Source organism: Chamaea fasciata, unplaced genomic scaffold, assembly GCF_029207755.1.
Source record: "Chamaea fasciata isolate MVZ Bird 193981 ecotype frontalis unplaced genomic scaffold, bChaFas1.0.hap1 SCAF_6, whole genome shotgun sequence".
In the NCBI taxonomy this organism is placed as follows: domain Eukaryota; kingdom Metazoa; phylum Chordata; class Aves; order Passeriformes; family Sylviidae; genus Chamaea; species Chamaea fasciata.
The window spans coordinates 2,174,769-2,192,971 of NW_027094091.1; the positions used below are offsets into that span (position 1 = coordinate 2,174,769).

The window sequence follows — 18,203 nt, forward strand, 5'->3', positions numbered from 1 at the left end:
TCTGGGAAGTGTTGGTACAGCTCTGTGAGCCACAGGTAGCTGATACCTGCTTCTGGCATAGAGACGTTGTCCAAAATGCCCAGCAAACCTTCCTTTTCGAAACAGATTAATCAATGAGCTCAGCAGCTGAGGTATGGAAATGCTGAGCTCAGAATTCATGCTAATGGTGCAGTAATCATTCACTGCTGGTGAGCAGGTGGGTGAAGGTGAGAGGACTGGGGGTGTTGGGCCACTTGAAGGTTCTCCAGTTGGTCCAAAGCCCAGAGTTCATGTTCCCTCTGGCTTGTTGAGCTGGAACACCAGGAGACTTGTCTGCTGGCCAGCCACAGCTGGATTGCAACCAGGGGCTTGGCTTTGGTTGTGAAAACAAGTGTAACTTGCACTCTATTTTCAATTACTTTAAAAGATATTTATTCTTCACCTTAGGACCTGCCTTGATCTTTCTCTCTTCCAAAGCTGATTCAAGTAGAAAAAGAACAAGAGGCCATGGTGAAGGGAAGTTAGGAAATAAATGAAACAGTGTCATCTTTCTCATGTCCTGTGTTGTTCTAATTAAGCTGTTTGGTTGCTCTCAGACAAGAGCCTCTTTGAGATTAATGTGTAGAAGCAGGCTGCTTCCAGTCTGAGATCAGGAAGTCAAATTCAGTAAGAAAATACTTGATGGTGTGATTTTTAATTTTTTTTTTTTAATGCAAATAGTGAAGAACGTGATAGAAAATACAACGTGGTCCTGACTAGGACATCTCCAGCCAAAGATCTTGTTAATGGAACAGCCCTCAGGGTGCATGGGGGTGAGAATACGTCTTAAAAGGAAAGAAATAAGATGGGATTATAGAAGAAAAATTAGAGAAATAAATCCTCCTGTTGGAGGACTGTGGTAGGCGCTTGTTAAATGAACAAAAGGGACCAAGCAGCTGAAATAACTCTGAACCAGGTAAAAAAACCAGGTAAAATCACTGTGAAGTCAGAAAACACTTCCATACCTCTTCCTGGTGTCTGTAGGCAGACCCTGTGTGCATTTTTCACCAGTGGTTTACAGAAGGGTTGGGAAGTGGTTGGTGGCTTTAAAGGGAACAGGAGAGATGCATGCCAGGCTGGCATTACCCACTGCTGCCCCTGCACCAAGCCCCAAAGTTTCCCAGCAGGAAAAGTGACAGCTAAGCAAGTCCCAGCTCTGTTTAAATATCCCAGGGTGGAGACAGACCTGGTCTTTCATGGCCTCTGGAGATGATCCCTGTGTTTATTCCACATGACTTTTTTTTGCTAGTCTTGGTTCTGGGAGTCAAGCATCCGTCCCATCCCCTGGATCACAGCCAAGGATTTCCCTCCAAGCACTAATCCCGTCTCTGTGGATCTTGAGCAGGGAGGTCAGCCTGGTTTCTTTAACACTTGTGAGCCAGAAAGGGGAAAACAACAGCTGGGAGCAAATGGGGAATGCCATTACAACAGAGAGGTCTGCCTGAGGCAGAAAAGGGAATATATTGGCTTGGCATTTTGCCTCAGTGTTTCCAGAAGCACTTTGGGGGATCAGGTGAAATGAAGTGTAATCTTCTTTTCCAATAATGCAGGTGTTTTTTAATAAGAGGCTTTTTTTTTTTTGTATGTAGAAGCTTCTGTTGATTTGCAAGTACTCAGTGTGTTGTGCTCTCTGTCATTTGTGGTTTTTTTGGCTGTTAAAAAGCAGCTGGAGGAAAAGGCAGAACACACCTTGAAATCTTGAAAGGTACTTCCCCCGAAAAACATGAATGTCAAATTGTACAAAAAGGAGCAGAATTGGGCTAATAGTAACTAAAAGTTTAAGACTTCAGAAGTCTTCGACCAACATCATCATGTGTTTCTCAAAGGTGAAATGTGCTTTTATGCCTTGTGCGCTAGGGGAGATCATGCCTGGTGTTGTGGGGCCCAGTCTAACGATCCCATTTTCCCTGACAGTTGCACTATAAAGTCCCTTCAGCGACGCCACGTTTGCATCAGCCGCCTGGAGAGGCCTCAGAACTGGGGTGAGAACTCCTGTGAAGTCAGATTTGTGATACTGGTCCTGGCTCCTCCCAAGATGGTGAGTCTTGTCTTCTTGCTCCACAGCTTCGGGGGGTTCTCCTGAGTTTGCTTTTCCTTGGGGTCCTCCAAGGGTTAATAAATATTGTTTTTAAAACACAAGGGGATGTGAAAAGGCCTGAGATCTTCTCAGCAGCTGTCAAGATGATTTATCCTGTTGGTGAGGGGTGGATTACTGGTTAGGCTGTGTCCTTGTCTCATGGCCTGCATCCTGATGGGGAGGGGAACACTGTGTGGTCCCCGTACACACCTGGGATGCCCTTAACACTCCGTGGATTCCCCTCTCCAGCTGTAGCTGCTATTTTTAGAAGTGAGAAATGCAGTTCCTTGCTGAAGCCAAGCTTTTGAAAGGCCCTTGTGAGCCTACAACTGGTGCCTCACTGCAAAGGTCTGGGTTGCTTCCCAACAGACTTCCCTGCTGGGGCTGACATTTACCCTGCATGTGTGGCTGCCGCAGCTGGAGGTGATGTAGCCAAGAGGAAGATGAATCTTTTTTGAGCTTTGTTCCACTGAGGGTGAGACTTTCTGGGAGCTGCAGTGCTTCTAAGGTCAGCCTGTCCCCAAGGCCCTTTGGGATGTGTTTTCAGAGCTTTTAGCACTTGAAACAGCAAGGTTAAAGCTTGCTCAAGTTCTGGCTCTTTGGTGTAGACAAGAATGGCACAGTAGAGCACTTTTACTGCAATCAGAACGTCCTGACTTGGAAGGGACCCACAAGGATCATCCAAATCTGACTCTGATATCATGGGGGGCATCAAGGTTAATTGGGGATCACCATCCTGTCTTCCTAGAAAGCCCTGGCCTGACCAAGGTGGTTCTTCCAACTGATGGCTGAATAGTTCAAAGCTCAAGACCTTTTCACACTCCAGCTGGCTGTTTACACCTTGGAGCTGCTGGGTCTGTGCTCCTGGGAGGTGCTGGAGAGGTTGGAGACCTTTCCTGGGACAGGATATGTCCTGATTCAATTTCCTGCTCTTCAATGCTATCTGTGTGACCTTGGACCTGCTGGTCTGGCCTGTCTCCTCCCCCTCTTCACCACCATCCTCGTTTAAATGGGAGTACTGGTGTTTCCTTCTTTCCCAGGATTTCTGGCAGGTCTTTCCCAACCGAGCCGCTCGATGCTTTTGGCATTGACCTCGAAGCCAACAGGCTGAAAACACATTGATGTTTCTTGTGAAAAGCAGGAGGGAGAACAGCTGGAGCTGTGTGCAGTTCCATGGATCTCTCCCTCATTGTTATCTCGGGCCAGTTACGTGCAAAGCGCCCGGCGAACGGCTCCGCATCCGCCCGGATCCCGAGAGTTTGCAATTCCAATGGTCAGCATCAAATTAAGGGAAGGGAGTGGAAGCCAAGAGAGCTCTCACTTGCCAATGTGCTTTTTTATTTTAAATGGGTTGGTGGAGCCAGCCCCAAGTGCGCATTTCTGGTGCAGCAGTTAAAATAATTAACCTGCTGACAGCAACACATTCAACGGGCCTTGCCTGGGGAAGGGAAATAAAGTCCACAACATGGGCGTTTGTTGTGCTGGGAATCCAGATCCTTGGCCTTGCTGATATGGAGGATGAAAAAAAAACCTTGGGTTTTCTTGCAAATATCTATCCTCTCTAAACTGGTTCTTCTTCTTGGTAAAGGGAAAATGGAAAGAGCATTCGGAATGTTGAAGCAATCCTTGCAGCATCTAGCCCAAGTATTGTTGCTGCTTCGAGGTGAAAGGTGGAGCCTACTCTGTGATGGCAAATCCAGGCTGGTTCACAGACTCTAAAAGCAAGTCCCAGGGAAAATCCTTTACTTAAATCCTAACCTCTCCCTAGAAACTTACATTGAATGTGCCCTAGTGAGTGTTGGAAGGGACATTCCTGGTGATGGAATCCCAGAATGGTGTGGGTTGGGAGGGACATTTAAGACAATCTCATTCCAACCCTCTGCCACGTGCAGGGACACCTTCCACTATGCCAGGTTGCTCCAAGCCCCATCCAACCTGGCCTTGAACACTTCAGGGATGGGGCAGCCACAGTTTTTCTGAGCAAATGGAAGAGAGGAGGGTGATGTGAGTGATGGGGGAAGGGCAGCGTAAGCAATGACTCTGGGACCAGCTCAGTGCCACCCACGCCTGCTCCTCTGCGTCACCCACACTCTGAATTATTTGGTTGTGTTCATGGAGAAATTGTTCATCTGTTCAGTTGTGAATCATGAGAAGCAATTGAGATCAATCACAGATGCTCACTCTTCTTTTCACAGCAGTGTGAGGAGCTTGGAGGTTCTCCAGGGCTGGGGAGTGTTTGGGTGTCTCTGGGAGCTGCTGCATGATGAGTGTGGAGTGTAGAAGAGGTGGGTGGGTTAAAACTTGGCATCAGAAGGAGCTTTTAATGAGCTGTGGTTCTGTGTAATTTGGCCTTGACAAGTTATTTTACCTGTCCTGCTCACAGTAGGGGCAAGGTGAGCAGGTCAGGGCTTGGAGAGCTTGGATTTGGTGGGTTTGTGCAGGGATGGGGAACTTAGCCTCCTATATTCTTCCCTTTGCATTTAATTTCCTGCAGTCGGAAAGCAGCTTGGATTCTCTTGGAAGCTGGACTTCCACAGATCAGGCCTGTGTCTCACAGAAATATTAAATCCTGAAAATAAGCACTTTTTTCATGTCTGCAAGACTCCGGTCCCTTCCAAACATTTAGTGAGGACAGACAAGAGCTCCTTGTGTGTGTGCTCAGCTGTTTTTTCCCATCCTTTCCTCTGTGCCAGTGGTTACTTGAGCTGGGAGCTCTCAGTCTCCACTTGTGCTGCCAGAATTGCCCCAGAGTGGCCAAATGAATTGAGTTTTAATGCCCAGAAAATAGGAATCAAATGAGCACAATAATCTCAGCCTTTCAGCTAAGACATCAATACCTGCAGAAACCTCGACTGCAGCACCTTTCCACCACAGGAGCAGCAATGCTGAGGTGCTGTAAGGCAGCAAAGATTTTTGTTTGTCTAGGTTTGAAGGGAACCAGGGGTAAAATGCATGTTCAGCATGATTCAGCTTTGGATTAGTTTCTGGGAAGTTGATCAAGTAAAGATCCATCAGGGCTTCAGATCAGGACCTGTGCTGGTGCCTCCACAGGATTCTGCTGTGGTTGTGTGTTCATCTGCAACAGCTTCCACATGTGCCCTCTTCCTTCAGGTGTCTCTGGGATCCTGGGAGCCCCTCCACAGAGGGGTAGATTACAGGGTTTACCTTTCAGAATCGAAATTAAATGGTTTTACAAGTACTTATTTCAGTCCTTTTTTTTTGTTTGTTTGTTTGTTTTCCCCTGCTTAGAAAAGCACCAAAACGGCCACAGAAGTGGGCAGGACCTTTGCCACGATGTTTTCAGACATAACCTTCCGGCAGAAGCTTCTGGAAACCAAAACTGAGGAGGAGTTCAAGGAGGCCTTGGTGCACCAGCGGCACTTGCTGACGGTGGCGAATCAGAGACCCTCGGGGAGGAGTGATGGGCACAAGTCACACGGTAACAAACAGCTCAAGGTAAGGCTTGGCCAGCGCCTCTGGCATGCCCTGGTGTCCAAATCCATCAATCCAAGGGGATTTGGGGTGAGGAGGGGAATGCTTGAGGCCAATGGATGCAGCAGCATCCCCAGCAAGCTCCCACCACCGAGGCTTCCCCAAACTTCTGCTGTGCACACATGCACCTTCCTCAGATTCTGCTGTAAATCTCCAAAAAGCCACTTTAAAGAGGCAGGTGCTGAAGGGATGCAGAGCACTTGGGGGTTGAAATGGTTACAGGACTTTGATTCCAGATGCTTAGTCGAGGGTGGGATTAATGGATCCCTGCTCCTTGTCAGTCCAAGGTACTTAATCCTTACAATCAGAAGGCTCTGAAGGAAGCTGCTGCTCGTCTTTCCTGCAGCCAAAAAGCTTCTTGGCCATCTCTGCACGGTAATTTCGCTTAAAAGTTGCCTGTCAGTATTTGGCCTGAATTCTCCCTGTTTGATCTGTAGCTCTGTAAAACATTACTTGCTTTGTACTTTCAAGTTAGAGGGAAATGCTGTAACTCAGCTTTCTTTTCTGGAATTTCCTGTGTGTTGGTCATTGCTTTGTTTTTCCGTTCAGAAATCCATTCTTGAAGCAGGCAGCATACCTGAAAAACAAACTGTGCCATCTCCAGCATGCTGCTCCTGTCCTTGCATTACAAGTAACCCCAAAACTTTGGGTTGCTTATAGCGTAGGAGCTGCTTCACTTATCACTTTTTTCCCCCCCTGGAATACATTTAAGGGGTTTGATCTGCACATCTGGAAATGAGCAAAGCTCATGTTTTTCCTGCGGAATCCCCTTACTTATAGGTAGTGCTTTGAACTTTGCTAGACCCCATACCTGCTCTTAACTTTGCAGAACAAGTCCTGAAACCTTCTTTAAACCCAGGTCGTTCAAGGCAGGGATATTTGAAGGAGTAATTTACCTAAAGTAGGTTTAACCCTTTACACCTGGCCTTTCAAAGGGGTTTTTGTTAGAGCAGTTGAAGTGTCTGGCTTTGTCTTTTTCTAAAAATAGTAAAAAAATGTCTCCGGAGGGTTTTCTGCTCTGTGGTTTGGTGAGGAGGGCTGGATGAGACACTGAGCTTGTAGATTTTGGCCCCGAGACTGGTGATTCCTGCTGGCCTGCTTGGAAAAGCAGCCTTGGCTGGGCAGAATCCTGATTTCTCCAAGCCAGTGCTATAGAGAGGGATACTTCTTCCTTCAGCTCTTGCTTTTGGCATTGGCAGTTGTGGGCCTGGATTTGCTGAACTGTTGCTCTTTTAAAACCATTTTATATCCTTGAGCTCTTGGGAGATGCAGCTTCTGTATCCCCACCTCACCCTGCCAGCACAAAGAGCTGGGAAAGGAGATTTCCTGGCAAGCCAAGGTTTGCCTGGAGAAGCGAGGTTGATTTGAGCTCCTAGGCTGGATTCCTCAGCTCCTGAGAGCAATCTCCAATATCTCCTCCCCTCGTGGAGAGGAAGTATTTAATATGAGCACAAAGCCATGTGAGACCAGGAGTGGAATTTCAACCTGTCAGCCACCCCCAGAGAAATAAACACCCTCACTGGAGCCCCTGGACTATGACAAGTGAGCTCTCAGGAAGGTGTAAAGGCTCTGGGTGACATGAAAATCTGCCCTCCTGGGTCCTGCAGTGATGGGAGAGGAAAGGGGCCTTAAATTCTGTGTGTGTGAGTGGGATTTTTGCAAGTGCTTGTTTTTACCTCTGCTGAAATACTGAGGGGGATGTGACAGTCGCATTCCCTGCTGTGCCTACAGCACCATCACTTTGCCTTGGCTCATCTCAGAGGATTATTTAGGCAAGGCTATGTACTCAATCATAATTAAGTCAGCCTGAAATCCTCTTGTTTACTGAGGCATCTAATTGTGATTTTGTTCATGGAGGAGTCCCTAACAGCTGTGATGTTTTTCTGGCTGTGATTTTGTGTCCTGTGTGGATTTGCTGAGGGGGATGTGTATGCTCAGCATCAGCAGGAGGGAAGATACAGAGGATGCAGTATTTTTGCACAGACTCATGTCCCTGATCTCTAAAACACTCCTGCAGCCCCCCAGCACTTTTGGGGAGAGCTGAGGAGCAGTCAGAGGTGTTGGAGCAGATTTTTTTTCTGTTTGGTTTTGTAGCTGTGAAGTGCCGGCTTAGCCTCTCCCTCTAACCCAAATAATGGCAAGAGGCTGGGAGGGATTTGTAGAATGGAAAGTGGAAAAATTCATGAACTTTGTCTCTTTGGATAAGTTGGGGGATAAAAGTGAAACCAAAAAGGGCTGTAACTTTGGAGGCCCGTAAACTTAGGTCTTTTACATTTTGTATTTTTTTACCTTTTGTAACTCAGTCTTTTAGCAGCCTTCTACTGGAAAGAGGGCTGGAGAAGGACTTCTTTCAAGGGCATGGAGAGACAGAATGGCATTAAGCTAAAAGAGGTAGATTCAGATGGGATATTAGAAAGAAACTCTTCCCTGTGAGGGTGGTGAGGTCCTAGCACAGGTTGCCCAGAGAAGCTGTGGCTGCCCCTGGATTCCTGGAAGTGTCCAAGAGCAGGCTGGACAAGGCTTGGAACAACCTGGGATAGTAGCAGGTGTCCCTGCCCGTTGCAGGGGTTGGAACTGGGTGGACTTTGAGATCCCTTCCAACCCAAACCATTCTGTGATTCTGTGGTATCTCTAGTGCAGCCCTGGTTGAATCTGAGGGTAGGAGGGCAGAGAGGAAAGCTCACAGGAGGATCAGCCCAACAGAAGGAACAGCTTTTCCTACTGGTGAGGTTCCACTGACACCCCCTACCCTCATTTCATGCTCACACACACAAGAAATAAGTGCATGAAGAAATCAGGGCGGGTCTTAAACATAACCCTCATGCCTTGTGGGATGAGTTGGGCAGTGCTTTCCTCCTCTGCTCACTCCCAGCTGCCTGGAACAGGCTTTGTGTGCCCCGGAGCCTCCTCCCTGCTGCCCCAGGCCAGGAGCAGCCGTGCTCCTCCTTCCCTGGAAGATGAGACACCCCGAGCATCCTTTTCCCTGTGCTCACTGCAGCATGATAAGTAAACATCCCAGTCTGAGGCCATTGTGATTCTCTGGCTGACTCATGCCTTCAGGAATCTCTTTCTGGGGGGAAAAATTAAATTGCTTTTCGAGTGCATCTGGCTTTGATGTCCAACTGTGCCTCCAAATATGGCTGAAGCGCTGAGATTTTTCGGAAATGCTTCAAATGCAGATGTTTTGCTGGTGTCTGCTGGCGGCACATCTGTCTGCTCATGCTGGTTGTTCAGGTTAGAGTTGAAACTGTCCTGAAGTTCGAAAAGTCCTACAGGTGTATTGGCGAAGTGCAACAGAATTGACTTAAATAGCTGAAATCTGAGGTGATACAGTCAACTGATAAAGGAGCTGGTTCCCTTTTGCTCCCCAAACCCAGTGACTGCTGTGTTCAGTGCATTCCTTCTGAAGGAAAAGATTCCCTTCCTTATTTTTTTTGTGGTTCTGATTTTCCAGGTGCTGCAAACAGGTGAGTCCCAGGAGACAAGGCAGAGCTGTGTGTAGTCCATTAAATGAGCACTGTAGTGTCAAGTCCTTTCTAAAGCAGCAATTTTTATCAGTTTCCACATGAACCAGCCAAAGGAAGAGCTCCCTGCTGCTTTGAGATGATCTGTTGGTGTAAATTATGTGTCTGTGATTTTTATTTCCCCCCCTTACACTCCCTAGCAGAGGTTATGAGTCTTCTGTGCCTGATTCTGCAACAAACATGTGAAATATTTTAGCTGAGGCAGCTGGGGTTGTTATCGCTGCATAAAGGTGCATTTGATTTTCAGAGTGGTTTGTGTGCTCTAACAGGAAAAAGTCTGACAGGTGCCTCATTTGTAAGTGTTGCCTACCCTGACGCTTTCCATGTGCTTTCCATAAGGAAGGAATTGTGAGAATTGGGAGGCTGAGAGTCAATAGCAGCTGTCACATATTCCTGACAAGCTCCTCACTGCCTGCGGTGAGCAGCAGATCCTATCAGCAATCCCACTGCACCTTGAAGGCCCCCAAACCAGGAATAAAAGGGAACATGTTGGATTTTTGGAACACTTCCCCACAAAAGTGTTTTTATTGTATTTTAGTGGGCAGAAATTAGGACTTGGTTGTGTGGATTTATTCAAGGTTTTCCCTGCTGATGGAGTTTGAGGTGCTGACAGCCTGAATTCCCTCACATCTCTTTGAGATGGCAATGCCAGGGAAGAAGCACTTGCTGGGGATCATCTTTCAGAGGTTTCATGTGAATTTAAGGGAATTTTTATGCTGGCATCTAAAGGAAGAGTTGCGTGGTGGGGTGGGGAAGGCACCTCAGATGTGTTTAATCCCATGGCACCCAAGGTCTGATCCTTCCAGTGGATCTTCAGCTCCCTCACCTGCAAAGCAGGGATGCAGATAGGAATGGGAGGGGGAAAAGGGAAGGAAGGGAGAAAAACAGGGTGGTCTGGGGGATTTTTCTCTTTTACAATGCTATGAGGATATAAATTGAGCCCCGGCGAGTTTATTTTTATTATCACGACAAGATGGGATTTGAATGCCCTATTCAAAACGAGCCCTCTCACTCCTATCAGGGTTGAATAAGGAGCTTAATCTCTTTAACAATGCATGAGCCTTTACACTGACACAGCACTTCCTTCCTTTCTTCAGCTGCACGACTTTCTCAGTATTGGCAAGGGGATTTCTGATGACATTGCACGAAGATTCCCAGTGTACGCGCTGGACTTCACCGATGGTACGTTGGCCAATGTTTATGGAAGCGCTGCCCTGAGTGGGGAAATTTTTTTTTTGTGATGTGATGTCCTGTTTACAGTGTGCATTCAGGGTGTGCTTTGATATGTGTAACAGCTCTCCTGGCCCCTGTTTAAAAGGGCGTTTTGGCAAAAGCCTGTGAATGGGCAGCGTGGAGATGAGGCTCCTGCAGCGTTTCCTTAATGAAGGTGCTGGCTGTGCGCGGGTGAGGATTTTAATTTTGATTAAGCAGTGATTAAATGGATCGATCATTGCCGTGTGTAGACTCGGATCAACTCCTTGCAACCTAATTACTCAGCACTGGCCTGATAGGCCCTTTCTGCTGCCTCTGCAGGCCGGCTCCACACTAATTATAGTGATGCTGTGGGAGTTGAGAATGCTTGAACAAAATGTGAGCTGCAGTAACTTCAGCCCGGTGTTGTGAAAAACAGGATACGGCTCGTCCGCTGCCGCCAGATCACAGGAGCAGCACGCAGTGTTTATAGTGAGCCTCAACTTTCAGGCTTGATGCAGCTCCCACAGTGGCCTTGGGGTTTTTAAGAGTTGTTTTCTCCCTTTTCACTCGCAGACTTTCTCTTTCTGGAAGGCTGAGCGGAATCTTCAGTGCAAAGTGGGATTACAGAGCCCCGGGCTGACATCAGAACGTGTTTTTTGCAGCTTGTTGGGGAGCTGGTTAATATATTCAAAATCATACCCAGAAAGTTCAGATAAAACAGAGAATTAAAGTGTAGGCAGGGAGACCCTTGGAGATTTATCAGATAAATCAGGAATTTATCCCTTCCTGCTGTTAAATCCACCTTACCTCAAGTGTGTGTCCCTGCCTTCCTCAGTGCACAAGTGCTGTGAAGGCTCATGAGATGGTGATCTTCCTTGGATTAGACATAAAAACACCAAGATGCTCACCCAAACCCCAATTTTCAGAGTCCTCTCTTGCAAAGTCACCTTCCACAGGCAGCTTAAGCTTCAGAGAAGCCTGGCCAAGGCTGTGGATGTGTGGATTCCTCACTCCCTTCCAACCAGCAGAGGAACATGAATGAGACATAGGCTTAGCACAGGGGTTGTGTGCTGGGTGCTTTTTCTAGCTGCTTTGGCATTGCTTGTATGAAACTATTTTCATGAGACTTGGTGTGATGGGAGGGCTAATGCTGACTTCTCTGGGGATTTGAGGGTTTTTTCAAGAGGACGAGGGATATAAAATGATTTTCAGGGGAGCAGCAAGGATTGGGATAAAACAGAAGCATTCATTTTTGGCGTGTGCATCACTGGCATCAGATTTGGCAGGGGCCTTCAGGTCTTAATCTGGACACTTCATCCCTTTGGCTGTTGCTTTCTAGAGCTGTCAGAGGCTCATTTTTCATTATAAAGGGGTATTGAAGCACTTGAGAAGGGAACTGCTGCAGAAGCACCTTGTGGGGACCCATGTTCCCATCAAGACAGAGCGATGTCTGCTGTGCCTGTTTGAGCACAGCAGGCCCCAAAAGGTTGGATTTTGATCCTGCAGCCAATTCTGGCTGTCTGCAGACTTGGAAACACCCTTCAGGGTCCATATTGTGGCTCTGACTGCATCCAAATGACCCCGTGGGTGCTGCATCAGCCCTGGGGCTTTTTACACACTGATGTGCAAAATGGGCATAAAATTGGAATAAAATGCAGCCACAGGTTAAAAAGTGTCAGTGTTTTGTTATGCAACTTCTGGAGAGTGGAAAAGAGCCCAGTGAAACTCCAGAACTACTTCAGCTCAAATGGGAGGTTCTCACCTTAGGAACAGTTGTGCCCTTTCAATAGGAAATGAGGAAAAGGGGATTTTTTAAAACCCACTGTATATTAGTATGGCCATTTCTTCCCAGAAGCCAGAAATTAGGATGAATTCTTTAAGGAACTGCTTGAAATGAAAAGCAGATGGAGCATGAAGCATCTGTCATAAACCACTGAGACTGAAGGTGATCCGGAATGCGAAATTCCTGAAGCATCTCAAAGCAGTGGTGCATCAGAACATGAGGGATTTGAGCTATCTGAGTATCTGCACTCCAGACAGCCACATGTGCGCCATCAAAGGGCTCTGAATTACAAAGATGCTGGATTTTGAATGGTTGGAGTCTCTAAATCCTCAATCTGAGAAGCATCCCGGGGTTTGGGGTTAGACAGATAAACCCATCAGGGGCAGGGTGATAAATAATGAGGCTTTTGTAGGACCAGCAAATCTTTGGCCACTTGGGAGTTTTGTGGGATTGGTCCTCTTCACACACTGCACAAATTATCCTCAAAGGAAAAGTCTTTCTCTTTTTTTTTCCGGTTTTACTCCAAATTAGGAACTTGTCAACTTTGTTTTGTGGCAAAGTCTTATGCATTTTACTGAATGGGTCGAAGGATCAAGAAAGAGTTTTCTAAACTTCTGCTCCAGGATTTTGGTGATAAAGATGGCTTGTAATAGATGTCTCCCAGCAGGGGCATCTGAAGATGAACAGTTGGGTTATGCTGAGCCTGAGAACTCCTGTAGTTTTCCTTTAAACTGGAATTTACTCCATTTGGCATGTGACTGTGACCTTTATGTGTAGGATTCTTTCTTAAAAAACAGTGTGACTGAAATTCATCCTGATCCTGTCAAATTGCCTCAAAGCACTCGTGTGTCAATTTTATTACTCTTTAAGCCTCAGACCGTAGAAGTTTCCAGAAGTTTCTTTATATTGAGGCTGGTTTGAGTGAAGGGGGATTCTGTTGGACTCAGATACAAGATTTCTGAAACTCCTGAAAGCTGCTGTCCTCATTCTGAAGTGTTATTTCCTGGTACAACACAGAGAAACAAACACAATTACAGTGCCTGAAGCACCCAGTGGGAAATTTGAGACGCTGGAGATTTTTATGGTGACCTTTGATGCTGTGTTCTTACATATCTCTATCCTTTCACCTCCTGATGAGGGAAAATGAAGGAAAAAGAGGAGAACTGAGGTTTTTTCTCTTTCTCCCAATTTTTCTGGGCCTGTGCCTTTGATACCTGGCTGTGGTGGGTGAATAGTTCTGCTGGAAGTGTGGATTTCTCCCTGTCCTTGGTCCTGCAGAGGGTCCCTAACCAGCTCCTGAGGTCTGCTGGCAGCATCCTTGGGATTTGTTGTGGTGTTTAGCAGGAGGGAGATCTCAAAAGCTCCCTGCAGTGTGGGCATGTTGAGATGGAAGGCTTGAAAACATTGGAGAAATGGGATTTGAAAGAGAACTTCTGTTTGATGGCTGTCTAAAGTAGCTCAGAGCTTATCCCTTCATCTGAACCCAGAGCTGAAATGTTGATCATGGACTGGCTTTGACATGTGCCAAATCCTCATCAGCTTTCCTGCCTGGTTGCCTTGGCCACCTTGTCTGTCAGGATTCCATTCTTGAGGAAGGAGGGGAAATAGAGGGAGTGGAGAGAGGCTTTTCCCTTTCTCTTCCATGCCTCTCCTGCCCTGGTTGAGATATGAGAGAGCTCCTGCATCACTCTGCAGCCCTCCATCCCTAAATATCACCTGGGTACCAAAGTTTAACATCCTGGACTTGGAATGATTCCCCAAAACATCCAACCTGGGTTGTTTTGGGATCTCTTTGTGTCAGTGGTGGATGGGAATGTTCTAAAGATGCATAAAGGCATTGTGTTTTGTCTATGGATGTTTCCTTCCAAGAGACCCAGGATTTCCGGGGAAATCGCCTGAAGGAAGTAAAATAGAAAGGGAAAAGTCTGAGCCTTGATCTGATTTTTCTTGCTTCTCTCCTCTCAGCATATGCTTGGCTTCTGCTCCAGACTCCCTGAGTGGATTTCCTTTTCCAGTTGAGTTCTTAGTCCCACTTGTTCAGTGATTTACTCTTCACAGGACGTCAGGGAAGATTCATCTCCACAACTTTGGGCAGAGTCCAGCAGCCATCACATAAATGAAAGCCCAGCTTGAGGGCATTGGGAGAAGTTTGTAATTCTGAGTTTTACAGTGTTTTTAATATTAAAACGTGATTTTTTTTTTTAATTAAGGCTTTAATAAACACATCCTTGCTGCTGTGCAATTAAACTTTCTTTGCATGGGATATCTCAAGAGAACTGGGAAGAAACATTAACAGGCAGTTCAGAGAATGCCTATCAGTTGTGATTTTGTTTTAGTAAATGTACAATTAATAGACTTCGGGAGCTGTAAACCCAGTTTTTAGGGCTGCTGGTCATTAACTTTCTGCTGTGGAATCCCAAGCAAAGTGAGGCCAGAATTGCTGCAGTTTCCCCTGAAACTGTAACCTTGTCTCTACAAACTGGGACATTTCAGAAATCCAGGCAGGTAAAATGGAACTGTCACACTGATGAACATAATTGCTCCCCATTCCAGTATGTAGCTATACCTTAATTTCAGGGGAATGCTCCTGTAATAATCAGCTACTCGAATTCCACAGCTGGACCAAGAGTTGGTTTTTCTGCTATAAATTTCCACGGTGCAGGTGGAGTGACACATTTTTCAGTGGCTTTATGAGCCTGTCACAGATGAAATGCCATCATAATACAGCTCACCTTCTTCTCAGTGAAGCCATGGCAGTCCATGGGCTGCAGAACATCCTGGAAATGTTTCACCAGATGCTGGCTTTAAAAAGGCAGAAAGATAAATTGTGGTTAATCCTGGATTTTAGTGCCTGTGGCAGGTGGATCTTTACAAGGAGAGGCAATGTTTGGTTATGACTGCAATTAAAGAGTGAGCAATAAGCTTTGGGAAGGAGTGTGTTTAATCTGGTATAATTGTTGTCTCCATTACAAAGTGAATTTCGCTGCCCACTAGAAGGATTCTTGATCCTAGAATCTTATCTGGCTGATTGTGGATTAAAAACAGTGCTGGGAGTCTTGGACCCAGCCAGGATGAATCACAAAATCACTGAAGTTGGAAAAAACCTCCAACACTGAGTCCAAGATGTGCCCAGTCCCCACCTTGTCACCAGCCCAGAGCACTGAGTACCACCTCCAGTCCTTCCTTGGATAGCTCCAGGGATGGGCACTCACTGCCTCTCTGGACAGCCCATTCCAGTGTTTAACAGCCCTTTACATGAGGAGATTCCTCCTGATGTCCAGCTGAACCTCCCTTGGTGCAGCTTGAGGCCATGTCCTTATGCATAAAGGACTTCCATGACCAACAAGGGCTCCTTTGCCAGGACTGAAACTGAAAATGAGCTTTTGTGATGCTCTTCAAGGTTTCTTCCTTCTGCTCTCTCATACTATGGTTTAACTACCTGAACCTTTTAAAAAAAGTTATTACTTGCTTCTCTGGACCTGGTTGTCCTTTCAGAAATGATTTCAAAGCTTCCAGACGTTGTTGCCCCTGACCTTTCATGTTTGGAAAGACTCCCTTGTCCCTAAAGCAGTGTTTTGGAGTGACAGAGAATCCTCTGAACCGGGGTGTGACCGTGTCTACTCACGGAACCACCCCTCAGTCCTGTTTGTCCTGCCAAATCGCTCCTTTTCTCTAAAGGTCTCAAGCAGTTTGGAGTGTGAGGTAAGAGCCTGCAGCTGTTGGTCTCAGGATCACGGGAAGTCTTCATCTGTGAGAATTAAATTCCAGGCCCTTTCGGTTGCCAGGAGTGGTCAGGAATGTGACCTGTGGTTTCTGGATCTTCCCAATAAATGGAAAGGAATTTGCCTGGGAACAGCTGGTCTGATGACTCCTGAAAGGTCAAGCTCATATTTGCATGCTTGAGGTGTCTCTTGTCAGGTTTTAGCCTGGAATTTGAGGATGCTGAGCATCAGAAGTGCTGTTTATGTCTGTTCCTCTCCTACCTGCAAGCAGGCACCTCACAAGGTGTCCTTTATTCATGTGGCTGCCTGTTCATTACACATCACTTTTGATTTTTGGGTTTTTACATCCTCCTCCCGTGCTTATCTCTGCCCTGCAAATGGTGCAGAAAGCAGATTTTAGATAAGATCCCAAAGCCATTGAGAGATTTTTTGTTCTTTTCATTTTGGTGATAAAGATTTTCAGTGTGGCATCAATAATCTCTAAAGCCAAGCCCTCCTTTATCTGATCCAACTCATTGGATTTTACCTCTCTCAGCAAGGGACTGATGCTGCAAAAGCTTAGGTGGGCATTTGGGAGTTCAGGGCAGATTCCTGTGTGGGAATTCTCTGATCTAGAGCCTTCTACAAAGAGGAATTAGGCAGCTCCAAGCTCTTCCAGCTGTCTCAGAGGAGGAGCACCATCAAGGATGGTGGCACAGGCGGGCTGGAGGCTGAGGAGACTTTCTCCAGTGCATCCTCTCTGTTCTGTGGAAAAACTTGTGTTCTCCTGGAGCAGTATCAGCTGCTGTCATCTCATCCTTTCTCCTGTGCATCCCCAGTGAGCTCATGTCAACATCAGCCTGAAAACAGGAAGAGGAAGGGAAGCTACTTCAGAGGCTCTTAAATTCATATTCTGACACTTTAATTCTCTTTCTGGCTGCTTTGTGTTTTGGCCTGGTGTGTTTTTTCCGATGGAGATGAGAGGTGTGAGTGGATGGAAAAGAGAGAGGCTGTTCTTTCAGCAGGGGCTGTTAAAGCAAATCTCAGTGTAGCCATTCCTGACCTCTGGGGCTGTTTGTTTTTGTGTCTTGCTGCTGTTTTTTGGCTCAGGGTAGCATATTATTGATTCCTACAGCCTTAGATTTCTGTCTAGGGACAAATGAAGGTATGTTTTTCCTGCCCAAGAGTAGGGGAGACAAGATATCTGCATGAAGCTCATTAGGGACACAGTCCAGAATGCCTGAAGAGTTGGTGTTAAAAAGGCAGAGGGTGGGGGTTTATGAACCCTAAACTTACAGTTTCTGCCTTGATCCTCTTCCAGGCTTTGGGGACTGGCAAAACTGAGCAAAAAGCTTCTTGTATTTCCTGTTTTGCTGAAGTCAAAATGTCTGGTGGCAATTTTGGTGCTACTTCTGGTCCCAGATGAACGGAAGAATGTGGGTTGTGCAGAATCAAATATTAACAATTTGGTTACATGTTTAAAGTGTGGACTGAATTTCTGCTTCTTGAGATGAGGTAACAGTGCCTATGGCTGATGTGAGAAGGTTTTCAATGCTTTAGCAACACGATTTTTGTTGTGGTTTGTCCCAGGGATTATTGGGAACAACAAAGCTATAGGAAAATACATCACGACCATGATCTTTCTCTACTTTGCCTGCCTCCTTCCATCCATTGCCTTTGGATCCCTCAATGATGAGAATACCCGAGGAGCTATTGGTGAGTTCATCAGTTTTGTGCTTCTCAAATTCATCAGTTTTGTGCATTTGATTCCCTGTGTTCAAAATGTCATTCTGGTCACAGAAAGTTCTGGTAGTTTTTATTTACAGGGGGAAAACAAACCCAAAACCATGACTGAAAGATGTCTTTCTAGTTGAGTTCATGACTTTTGTAGAAAACCAGAAAAACTCAACACTGCTTTGGGTGTTATCATCTGACTTGGACTGATACAAATGTTTGCTACCGTGTTTTTGAATTATGCTGACTTAATGTAATTATTTTCCCATTCTTCTTGGTAAAAGCTCCTGTGCTTTTGACCTGGATTTGGTTGCCAGTATTGAAATCCCGGGGACAGAGGTAAACAGCATCCTTTATCCCAGTTGTAGAAGCAGTTTGTGGTGCAGTCAGTTCAAGCAAGCACTGGTTATGGCTTATAGGTGTTAAAATAAAAGAAATATATTTAAAATGTAGATATAAAATATAATAATACACAGAAAAAATCCTAGAGCCCACCAACTAGCTGAACATCGGAAGCCTCAATTATGGGTACGAATAAAGGGTCACTTTTTTGATTTATGAGTATGTTACCTCTGCACTCTTTCAACATTTCTTCTGCTCGTTAGTGCTTGGTTTCTCTGCCCTGTAAATGCTCCTGGATGAGAGAGGGATTGACCCAAATCCCTGTTTTTGTTTCCATC

General features: G+C 46.0%; 1 protein-coding gene across 4 annotated transcripts in view; it reads left to right on the forward strand.

The window, feature by feature from the left end:
* The window catches only part of SLC4A11 (solute carrier family 4 member 11), a 95,150-nt gene that overhangs the window by 51,196 nt on the left and 25,751 nt on the right, over positions 1–18,203 (forward strand). For all 4 annotated transcript variants that reach the window (XM_066185200.1, XM_066185201.1, XM_066185198.1 and 1 more), the window contains 4 exons: positions 1,933–2,056; positions 5,345–5,551; positions 10,209–10,293; positions 17,380–17,505. In XM_066185200.1, coding sequence (XP_066041297.1) covers positions 1,933–2,056; positions 5,345–5,551; positions 10,209–10,293; positions 17,380–17,505 — 542 coding nt within the window. The remainder of the gene's footprint in view (positions 1–1,932; positions 2,057–5,344; positions 5,552–10,208; positions 10,294–17,379; positions 17,506–18,203) is intronic.